This window comes from Rousettus aegyptiacus, unplaced genomic scaffold, assembly GCF_014176215.1.
Source record: "Rousettus aegyptiacus isolate mRouAeg1 unplaced genomic scaffold, mRouAeg1.p scaffold_m13_p_14, whole genome shotgun sequence".
Taxonomy (NCBI): Eukaryota; Metazoa; Chordata; class Mammalia; order Chiroptera; family Pteropodidae; genus Rousettus; species Rousettus aegyptiacus.
In genome coordinates, this window is record NW_023416289.1 from 45,874,476 (window position 1) to 45,884,852 (window position 10,377).

Consider the following 10,377-nt stretch of genomic DNA (forward strand, 5'->3'; position numbering starts at 1 on the left):
GGACACAGCCTCAGTACATGATGATGGCGGCCTCGGACGCCGTAGGGGCCCCGAGGGGGCACCTGAGCCAGTGCAGGCCATCATATGCTCTACAGCCTGCTGTCGCTTGAGGGGGAAACGACGCTTCTCGCTAACACCGCAGGCAGTTTGCGCGAAAAACACAGGCATCCCCTCAAACACATGGAAGCTAAAGCTGGACAGCCCCACCCCACGTGATCTCTCGCCCCGCACAATCATGGCCGCTGGGAACGGTTCCTGGATTGGACAATCAAGAGACGACCCGCCTTCTAAAGGGGGTGGAGGGAGTCCCTGCGCACGCGCACAACTCTGGCCAATGAAACGACGGAAGGGTGAGCACGTGTTCGTGTTGCGTCACTTCCTCCGCCCCTGTTTCAAGGGATAAGAAACCCTGCGTCGAGGAGGACCCTCTTTCCCCGGCGGCTGCCGAACATGGCGGAGAGTCAGGTATGGTCTCCGCGCTAAGCGGCGCGGCGTGGGGTGCAGGCTGAAACGGGGTTGGTCGTATGTGTGTAGTGACGCCCGAGCGCGATAGCTGAACGAAACGGGGAGCTTCTGCGTTAAGAGGAGTCTGTAACAGGGAAATAGGAGATGATGGGACTCCGTGCCCAGGGCTCGGTTAATGCGGCATCGCCATTCCTCTACGAAGGGCTAGGATGGGGCTTGCAGCACAGGGAGAGCTGCTTTAAAGTTAGGCCCCGTTTGTCCTGTTCTGGGCCAGGCTTTGGCTGATCGGACCCGTGTGTCCCCATGGCTGGGCGAGCACGTGGAAGGCGGCCGCATTGGGCTGCCTTCTGTCAGGCGGGCTTGCGTTAACCTCTCGCGGGAGCGGGAATGGGAGTTCCCTTGCAGCTCTGGGTATTTTGGACGAGAGATCTCAAGCTTGTGGGGCTTTCAGGAGCACATTGCTTCTCTCTTCGCTTTTGGTGGGTTTAATGGATTTTTTGAAAACCCGTCGTTGGAAGTTGGAGTTATAAAAAGATCCTCAGTCCTGGAGACATCCTGTGTCCCTAACCCCTTGGGGCCCACAGTGAAGACAGCAGACGCTTCCCTCACTGTTCTGGCTCCTTCTGTAACGTACATGAAGGAGGGGTTGTGTCTGATTGAGGACGGAGAGCCAAGTTTGGAGCAAAAGAGTGGTGACTTTCATTCTTAGTGAATAAGCTTTAGTGTGGGCATAAAAATTCTTGCTTTTCAAGCAGCCAAGATGTAAAAGTTTTTACTCTGTTAACGGAAATCCTTAAGCATTTGTATTTTTGGTTTCGTGTGTAAAGTGAGCCTTGGTGCCCCTAGTTCCGAGGTCTGATAGGCATCTTGGGAGGTAAGGTAAAAGCAAGTCAGGAGCAGTGGTTTCTTGGGGTGAGGGAGGCTGTGGGTGTCTCTAAGTCCTCCCACCCTATCTCCAGCAGGTCCTGGTGCTCGATGGCCGAGGCCATCTTCTGGGCCGCCTGGCGGCCATTGTGGCCAAACAGGTACTGTTGGGTAAGTGCGCTCTACCTGCAGCACCCCCAGACTCAAGCGCCGACCAGAGGTCAGTGATGAGCAACAATCACCATCTTTCGTTTGAGTCTCACGACCATGAGATCAACCCCATGCACCGCTCTGAGACCTGTTGTCTGCTCCCTCCCTGGAGTTGGGGGCTGTGGGATCAGAAATTACTTTCTGTTGGGCTAATGTTCAAGCATGGATCCAGCTCTGCCCATTGCTGCTCTGTGCCCTGGAGGTGTTCCCCTTTGGGTTCTCTGCCGTAACTGGGTACGTGAGTGGTCAGGTGTAGGTAGAGCCTTCAGGTGTCCTCCATGGTTACCTTTTTTTCTCTAGGCCGGAAGGTGGTGGTGGTGCGCTGTGAGGGCATCAACATTTCCGGCAATTTCTACAGAAACAAGTGTAAGTTGGGGTGTGGGGGGAAGGGCTGGAGAGGGTTGACTTTGGAGGTGCTTGGTCTCCGTAGGCTCCAGCAGTGACCCCACCAGTGGTTGGAGGTGCTAGTGTGGGTTCTAGAATAGGCCCTTGGGAGTGTGGGTGTCGATTGCGTGTAGTCGGCATTTGCCTGGGGATCATGGGGCTTCATCTTCTCAACAGTGAAGTACCTGGCCTTTCTCCGCAAGCGGATGAACACCAACCCCTCCCGAGGTCCCTACCACTTCCGGGCCCCCAGCCGCATCTTTTGGCGGACCGTGCGAGGTGAGCTGGGCCTGAGAACTTCAGGTGGTGACAGGGTGGGTGGCCAGTGATGAGGACTTCTCCCATTCGTGTTTGAGTTTCACAGCCATGAGATGACCCCACATGCACTACCATCTGAGGCCACCCATCTGTGTGCCTTTGTGGGGGTCCTCGTGAGCTCCACTGAGCAAGGCTGCTGTCTGTACCTCTGCTCACAGGCATGCTTCCCCACAAGACCAAGCGGGGCCAGGCCGCCCTGGACCGCCTCAAGGTGTTTGATGGGATCCCACCCCCCTATGACAAGGTAAGCTTCACTGATCCCCCTACCCCCAGCATAGCATTCATACGTCCAGCAGTGTCCATGATGACCCACGGTTACCTACATTGTTTGATCCTCGTGAGAACAGCGTTGGCTGAGACACCTGCCCTAGCCGAGCCTTTCCCTGTCTCCCTCACTCCAGGTCCCTAAGCCCCTCTCCTTCCCTAACAGAAAAAGCGGATGGTGGTTCCTGCTGCCCTCAAGGTAGTGCGCTTGAAGCCTACGAGGAAGGTGAGGTCTGGGTTTACACTGTGGGCTAACTTAGGGACCTCAGGCCCATGGGGGGGCGGGGGATAAACTTGAAGGTCCCAAGACTGGCATATGATGGCTTTTTCTCACGATGGTCTGCGGATGCCACTGTGGGCAGTGCCGAGAACGCCAATGGCTCAGCTGATGCCAAGAGGAGCACAGAGTCCTTAGGGGTGGGATCTCTCTGATAAAAACTCAATGAGACAAGTTGGGTTATTAAATTTCCAGAGTCCTCTAAGACAGGTTACTGATCTTCTGGATGCCCTCGCCCCAATCCAGGCTCTGTCTTTACAACTTCATTCTCCCCGCCCCTAGTTTGCCTATCTCGGACGCCTGGCTCACGAGGTTGGCTGGAAGTACCAGGCAGTCACGGCCACTCTGGAGGAGAAGAGGAAGGAGAAGGCCAAGATCCATTACCGGAAGAAAAAGCAGCTCATGGTGAGGACGGGCTGGGGGTGAGGCGTTGGCACACACCACAGTCCTGGGCTGGGCCACCCTGGGCAGTCAGTGTCTCCTAATGTGATGGCCCTTGTTGCCCCGCAAGGGCTCTGCCAGAGGCCCAGCCTGGAGTGTGGGTAGTGGAATGGAGCCACTGGGGTGAGCGTGGCCCCAGGCAGCAGCCACTGACCACTCACTGTCTCAACCCCACAGAGGCTACGGAAACAGGCTGAAAAGAACGTGGAGAAGAAAATTGACAGATACACAGAGGTTCTCAAGACCCATGGACTGCTGGTCTGAGCGCAATAAAATTGACACTTATTCCTCATGCCTGGCCTGGCCTGCCCTTCCTCCATCGCCGCCCTACGATGTAGGGGACCCCCAGGGGCTGCCTTCCAGGGTCCACAGGCAGCCTGGGCCTTAGAAGGCTGTTAGTCACTGCTGTTTAAAAAAGGTTCATTGACAAGTTCCAGTGGCTCCAAACTGTGCAGGAGTGATTTGTGACCTTGTTCACAAATGTGTTAGGAAATGACTTGGAACAGTCTGTTCAGTTTGAGCTTTCGCAGGTTAGCTGAAACACACGTTTCTGCTTCCCAGGCGGTCAGGTGCTATGTTGACAACTCTGCAGCTGCTAGGAGGTGAGGGAATGCTTGGGGGCAGACCAAGCCCAGTGTGCCAAGGGAACGGACAGATGCATGTCCTGGGACAGCTCAGGAGTCACAGGCCTTGCCCTTGTGCTTTCCCTGTACCTTGTGATCAGAAACAAATAAATTATTTTTACAGAAATTTGGTGTCTGCAGTGTGTGTCTGCCATGGAGGCAGACCCAGGGGAGCAGGCCTTTGGCAAAAAAGGGGCGGGGGGGACTTAAACAGTAAAACTGGTCGTGCAGGAGTCCTTCACAGATGAGTGGGTAAATATTACTTTATAACCTGTCATTCATGGAGAATTAACTAGAGATTCGCCTGATTTCTCAAAACCATCTGGCTTATGGTGCCTGATGTTGCCCAGTTGGACAAAGCTGCCTCAGTCTTCAGCTGCAAAGTATGGGCTTGCCAGTGTTCTAAAGCTGTCCCCCAGGGAGCGTGGACTATCCCAGTCTTCTGCCACACTAGGGGGTCTGTTTCCTGTAAAGAAAGTTGGCAGGAAACATTGCAAGCTTCATTAGAAGCTAGAAGTGGACTATTGCCTAAGCTCATAATCCTTATCTGTAAGACTACAGGTAGATCTGCCAGCGTGAGTCCCTAGAAGGGCAAAAGCATTTGGCAGGTAACAAGCCCTTTAGTAACCCTTGGTCACCTCCCATCAGAACCTGTCCCCATTTCACTGGAGTCGGCTAATAGGCCTTAGACTCCCCATACCACAGGAAACGCTTGACAAAGGCAAGCAGGTCTCCCTTGAAAAAGAAGCTAGATTCATGCTGCCCCTGGGCCGGGGTTGGTGGGCAATGCTTAAAAATTTTCTAATTTAGTTCAAAATTCAAATGGCTGATACACAAAGGAAGCCAGTTAATGAGAGACATTTTACCATTCAGGAGCAAGTTAGAACTTGACATTCTATCTTGTCTAATCTCGAAACGTCCACAGATAGCCCTGGGTTTGGTTTCCTCAAGATCATTAGCACGTGGACAGTGTTTGAACCCCTTCTGGGACTCTGGCTCCCCAGGGAGCTGCCTCCAAAAGAGATCAAAGGTACAGAGAGTTTCATTCTTAAGTTCAACAGGGCATGTCAAATCAGCCTGGGGAAAGCACAATGGGTTAAGTCTGGCTTTTTAAAACTAGGTCTTTCCACTAAAAAAGACCATTACAAAGATGAAGACTAGCCACAGATTGGGAGAAAATACTGGCAAATCATTTCACTTGTGAAGAACTTGTATCCTGAATATATTTTTTAAAAAATCTCAGTAACAGACAAACCACGTAAAAATGAGACGTAGATTTGAATAGTCATTTTACAAAAGAAAGCATCCAGATGGCCAATGAGCCCATGAACATAATTGACATTTGGCTGAGAATGCACATGAACTGCTGATGCTTAATCTTCATATAAGACAAAGGAAATCGAGCTAAGCCAACCGCAGGATCATTTCAAAGCTCTACTTCCATCTTGCCCAATTGCCCACCACTGAAGCATCCTGCCAGGCAGGGGTTCACAAGCTCTGGGCCACAGACTGGTACTTGTCCTGCCTACTAGGAAGCTTCATCTGCATTTGCAGCCGCTCCCCAGCACCAGTGTCACTAGAGCTCTTTCGAGAATATAACGCCTGATGACCTCAAAGGAGCTCTGGTGCCAAAACTGTTGGAGTCCTCTGCCCCAAGGGTATGTGGGTGTGCCAGCAAAGGGCCATAAGGGAGGGTCTTGTTTTAATAGGTATCTTTGTGTTCACTGGGGAGGACAAGCATCTCCAAGTGTAGTGACATAGGGAGGAGACAAGAGAATTAAAATGGTAATCAAGCCACATTTAGAGACTGCAGTGTGCTGATCAGCTCTGCAGCCAGGCCTGGAGGAGGCCTTCAGAAGAAAGGAAGATGTTTGCTGGGATTTCCCCACTCCTGTGAAGGGGAAACAGGAAGCAAGAGTCATTTCGTAAGGCTAAACCGAGGAGAACCTAAGGATTAAAGGCTGGGAAGCGCCAGCAGGCTTTTCACTCTACATATTCTTACCTTGTCATGGTACACAGTCTTCCTCTTCTCACTGTATGTCCATATCAAAGGAAATGGGTTAACGAAGTCGTTAAAACAACACAGGAACTAAAGAATGATATATAAACTGAATTCCCTGACACTCCACCCCCCCACACTATCTTCTTTCCAAGCCTCTCAATACCTCTCAGCGCCCTTGTTCTCTCACTCTTTGCCTCTGAGAGGAGACCTTACTCTGTAGAGTTATCCCTTTTCTAATAAACTTTCCTTTTGACTCAAACTTCGGTGTTTGTGTTGAATTCTTTCTTTGCTCTCCACCAAAGGACCCTCTTGTCTCAGTATTTGGTCTCCCCATCACTTGAGGAAATTTGCCCTGTCCCACATCACCAGCATTTGCATTCCTGCTGTGAAATAGGTCTGTGAAATCTGGCAGTCTGAGAAATATTCCCTTTAGAGGTAATAACTAGAGTTTGCTCAAGTTTATTATTGGATACCAAGGCTGTTTCAGAATCCAGATCAAAAAAAATCTATGTGGTGGGTTGTAAACAGCAATAAAAGAAAATAGAATAGAAATGGAAAGAAAAGTGGCATATTGCAGGAAGGAAAAGAAAGACATAAAAGTTGGAAAGGAAGACAGGGAGGGAAGAAGAGAAAGAGATAAGGGGAGAGAGAAATGTGTTTGATCACAACATAGAATGTTATTTCCTATTGTGGGTTGGGTTCAAAAATGTTTAAAAGGTAAGGCCCTAAGTATCTCCAAACCGCCCCCAACCCTTCAGAGTCAAGGAGTATTTCTTTGTTTTTCCCTTATCGTCAAAATCTCACCAGTTACTCTGAACGGTTTGCAAAATAGTGAGCATTAAAAACCAGAGATGAACACACACCCAATCCCACCACCTGGAGATGTAAACCACTGGGGCGAGTTTTCTCACGCTTTTTTCTAAATAACTTTCATATGAAGGTTAGCACACATTGTACATAATAATGGTGGATCCTAATTTTTTTAAAAATCTAAAATATAAATACTTTCCAAGTCATCCAAAAACTCTAGGAATTACTTTTTTTTTTTCCCAAGAAATAAATTATAAATCTAGTACATTTCTGGGGGGAAGACAAGGATCTAGAACAGGAAATGAAAAATCCCCATTAGTGCTATCCCAGAGGGTTGGCTGCAATTTAAAATGATTCAAAATTTACAAAACTAGTAAGTATGAAAGAAATTTAAACAAGCTTTCAAGTGATTTATTGCAATTCTGTAGCATTTTTATTTCACATATTCTGCACTGCCCATTGCACAAGACTTCAGCGCAGTGTGGCTATTTAACTAAATTTAATAAAACAAGTTAAAAATGCAGGTCTTTAGTGGCTACCGTGTTCAACAGCTCGGATAACATCAGTCACAGCGAAAAGTTCTACTGGTCAGCGCTGTCACAGACAGACAATCAGCAGAAAGACTGTTTTCCCCAGGAACCCATTGACTGGAGATGAAATGGGACAGAGACGAGAACAACTTTCATTAAACTTCAAAAAGCTGCTGGGTAGCGCCCACCCCTGACGAATATGGCGGCGCCGTGCATGCTTCTAAGATCGTGCGATCGCCCACCCCGCAAAAAGATGGCAGCCAACCCATCCCGGTCGAATCCTATAGGAACACCCCCGCGCGGTCTCCAAAGCCCACGTGATCTTACGCCACGCAGAAACATGACCGCCTCCTTATAAATCTCGCGATAACGGAGGCGGGCTCAATGCTGGTCGCGCCTTCCCAGTGCTGGATTATCGCGAGACAAGTGTCCGCGGCTTCGCGCCCGTCTGCCCTTCGCCATCAAGGCGGCGTCGGTGCAGTCTCCCAATCGCCTGCTTGGTTAGGGCCGTCCGTCGGTCAGAGTCGTGCCCCAGGCACCGCCCCCGAACCGTGCTACCCCCCTCCCCCTTTCGTCACTTCCTTCCTAGCCCCTGCGCAGTCGATAAGGAAACCCGGACGCCGCCGCGACTTTCTTTTTCACAGGCGCCCGTGAAGATGGCGGACATTCAGGTGCGGGTTCGGAGCGGAAAGCGGTACCCCGCCCCCAGTTTGGGGGTTAATTCCGAGCACCCCCGATTTCCAGGGGATTCATTCGGGAGACAACGCGTGTTTTTGCGTTTTTCCATAGTTTTCTTATATTCATATAAATGTATGGGGTGGGTGGTTTTCTGGAGGCCTTGGGCCTTACGAGTTATATATGCGGAATGAATCCTGGGTGGATGTCTGTGTCTTGGACAATGAGCCTTGCTGAAAGGTGCGTCCGGGCTGTTCGAGGTTTGATTCTGTATCTCCGGGTTTTAAGGGGTGAATTTCGCAGGCGACGGGGGAGTGTTTTAGAGCATAGATGCTGACCTAACCTCGACTTTTTAGAGTTGGGTCTGAATTACCCGCAAGTTTGAGTACGAGTGCTTTAGGAGATAACCTGGGTCAGTAGGCCTCGGCAGCGTCTGGGCATAAATGCCGAAGAGGATGGGATCTCGGGGTTCCTTGGAAGGTTTCCAGGGCCGGTTGCTGCCTGCGCCAGGCTTACGAGCTCACCGGCTTCCTCCTCATCCCTGCAGACCGAGCGTGCCTACCAAAAGCAGCCGACCATCTTTCAAAATAAGAAGAGAGTCCTGCTTGGAGAGACTGGCAAAGAGAAGCTTCCGCGGTACTACAAGAACATCGGTCTGGGTTTCAAGACACCCAAGGAGGTACGGGGACCCTTAAAAAAAGACTCGCGACCCCTGTCGCCCTGCACGTGTGCCCAAGCTGAGTCGCCCTGCCCACCTCGGAATAATTGCTCAGAGGGCTGCTGGGAATTGTAGTTCGTTTCCCTAGGGCCACACCCCCTGTTCTCTGGAACTACCTGTTGACCTCCCCTTTCTCTTCTGGATCCCTTCAGGCCATCGAGGGCACCTACATTGACAAGAAATGCCCTTTTACCGGTAACGTCTCTATCAGAGGACGCATCCTGTCTGGTGAGTGAGGCTCTCTCGGGGCTTGGGTTCAGATTCCTGGGTCTGAGGGAGGAAGGGAGGGCTGAGGACACAGACTTCTGGTTTCAGGGTCACTGACAGATGATGTTTATCTTCACGATGGTCTTCAGATGCCTGTCATGGGCACTGCTGAGCAAGCCACTTGGCACAGCTGATGCCAGAGCAAGGCCGCTTGAAACCCTGCCCTGCAGCTCTGGATTACCAGCCTGCCTTCCCCCAGGGGGTCTGACACAATCTGTCCCCTCCCCCAGGCGTGGTGACCAAGATGAAGATGCAGAGGACCATCGTCATCCGCCGAGACTACCTTCACTACATTCGAAAGTACAACCGCTTTGAGAAGCGCCACAAGAACATGTCTGTGCACCTGTCTCCTTGCTTCAGGTGAGCATGTGGGGCCCCCAGGTAGCCCTAGCCAGCCATCCTCCAGACAGAGGGGAGGGAGGGGTTGGGCTGCACCCGTCTGAGTAACGGGGGACCTGACCTGTGTGAGGGTGTTAAGAGGATCCCCCCACCGCCGGTGTCTGTGGAGATGGTGAACTGTGCGGGGCAGGGGCGGGGGCGCTGTAAGCAAGCCACAAGTCTTGGGGAGTCTCCAGTTCTCTGTAAACAAAGGTGAGGGTTGGAGCACCCTCTGTCCAGCGTGGAGCTGGGTGTCCTGCGCCTAATTTGTGCTCGGTAAATAAGGGTGAAGGGATGGTGGAACTGGAAATGACAGCATCATTGCATCTGGTGGAACCACAGCTGAGAAGCCTCCACCCAGTGACTGTGAAGGCGGCTCCCCTCCAGGGTCCAGCTTGGGGCAGCCTTGCCTCCCCCCTCCCCCAATGTAACATGGCTGCTGGCTCCCTTTACAGAGATGTCCAGATTGGCGACATTGTCACCGTGGGTGAGTGCCGGCCCCTGAGCAAGACTGTGCGCTTCAACGTGCTCAAGGTCACCAAGGCTGCCGGCACCAAGAAGCAATTCCAGAAGTTCTGAGACTGTAGACCTGCCCGTCCCCCCAAACAAAATAAAGTTATTTTCTCAGTCGTGGGTCAGGTTCCCGATATCTGTGCCATTACTAGAGGGAGGGACTGTCCCTGGGACTAGAGCAAGACGATGAGAAAGGTGGGGTGTTTTTTCATCCCCTAGGCCGTGAGGATGGAAATGGGGCCAAGTCCTGTCTCCTCATCTTTCATCTCAGTGAAGAAAGCCTGTTTGGAAGAGGCTGCACCTGTCTCTGTCTCCTTTTGGTCCTTGTCATCTACCTGGCCTTGAGCTGCTACCTTTGCCCCCCTCCCCCAGTCTCTAGGGAGGAAGTGAAGGCGGAGGTTCCTGGGCCCTTTCTGGCCTCATTGGGGAGAGGGAGGAAGCAGCGGCTCGCTGGGCCGGGCTTGAGGTCGCAGACACCAGCACCAAACCTCCAGGGTCTGGCACCTGGCCACGGGGTCTTCCTTTCTCAGTGAGGCAGGGGTGCAAGTAAGGGCTCATCCTATGAGTGCACCCCACTCACCACCACCCACACCCCTGCTACCAAGTGAGCACCATGCCCATCTGCAGATGAATGAGCT

The 10,377-nt window shown here is 51.8% G+C and overlaps 2 protein-coding genes and 5 non-coding genes across 8 annotated transcripts; all 7 read left to right on the plus strand.

Moving 5' to 3' along the window:
* The first annotated feature begins 390 nt into the window (after nt 1-390).
* On the plus strand, nt 391-3,973 carry RPL13A (ribosomal protein L13a). Of its 2 annotated transcripts, none has more exons than XM_036231803.1 (8): nt 391-465; nt 1,425-1,500; nt 1,840-1,905; nt 2,101-2,202; nt 2,400-2,485; nt 2,672-2,731; nt 3,065-3,187; nt 3,401-3,973. In XM_036231803.1, exons 1-8 carry the CDS (start codon nt 451-453, stop codon nt 3,485-3,487), a joined length of 615 nt encoding a protein of 204 aa, XP_036087696.1. In that variant the 5' UTR covers nt 391-450; the 3' UTR covers nt 3,488-3,973. The 2 variants fall into 2 exon arrangements, with proteins under 2 accessions (XP_036087696.1, XP_015977862.1); XM_016122376.2 differs by having other exon boundaries at nt 393-465; nt 1,428-1,500.
* On the plus strand, nt 1,547-1,630 carry LOC118611539. Its single transcript, XR_004954499.1, has one exon. It is a non-coding gene; the product is annotated as a small nucleolar RNA Z195/SNORD33/SNORD32 family (small nucleolar RNA).
* LOC118611538 lies at nt 2,242-2,326 on the plus strand. Its single transcript, XR_004954498.1, has one exon. It is a non-coding gene; the product is annotated as a small nucleolar RNA Z195/SNORD33/SNORD32 family (small nucleolar RNA).
* Nucleotides 2,536-2,605, plus strand: LOC118611540. The gene has a single exon (XR_004954500.1). It is a non-coding gene; the product is annotated as a small nucleolar RNA SNORD34 (small nucleolar RNA).
* Nucleotides 2,817-2,903, plus strand: LOC118611543. The gene has a single exon (XR_004954503.1). It is a non-coding gene; the product is annotated as a small nucleolar RNA SNORD35 (small nucleolar RNA).
* Nucleotides 3,974-7,703: 3,730 nt separating the features above from the next.
* On the plus strand, nt 7,704-9,859 carry RPS11 (ribosomal protein S11). The gene is made up of 5 exons (XM_016122358.2): nt 7,704-7,859; nt 8,411-8,542; nt 8,734-8,809; nt 9,079-9,208; nt 9,682-9,859. Exons 1-5 carry the CDS (start codon nt 7,845-7,847, stop codon nt 9,803-9,805), a joined length of 477 nt encoding a protein of 158 aa, XP_015977844.1. The 5' UTR covers nt 7,704-7,844; the 3' UTR covers nt 9,806-9,859.
* On the plus strand, nt 8,904-8,991 carry LOC118611545. The gene has a single exon (XR_004954504.1). It is a non-coding gene; the product is annotated as a small nucleolar RNA SNORD35 (small nucleolar RNA).
* Nucleotides 9,860-10,377: the final 518 nt, after the last annotated feature.

Bases quoted from the DNA above. Each gene is read 5' to 3' on its own strand.
- RPL13A (XM_036231803.1), top strand. The intron at 1,906-2,100 runs GTAAGTTGGGGT...TCTTCTCAACAG, and splicing joins CAATTTCTACAGAAACAAGT to TGAAGTACCTGGCCTTTCTC. The intron at 2,203-2,399 runs GTGAGCTGGGCC...CTCTGCTCACAG, and splicing joins CTTTTGGCGGACCGTGCGAG to GCATGCTTCCCCACAAGACC.
- RPS11 (XM_016122358.2), top strand. The intron at 8,543-8,733 runs GTACGGGGACCC...GGATCCCTTCAG, and splicing joins GTTTCAAGACACCCAAGGAG to GCCATCGAGGGCACCTACAT. The intron at 9,209-9,681 runs GTGAGCATGTGG...CTCCCTTTACAG, and splicing joins CACCTGTCTCCTTGCTTCAG to AGATGTCCAGATTGGCGACA.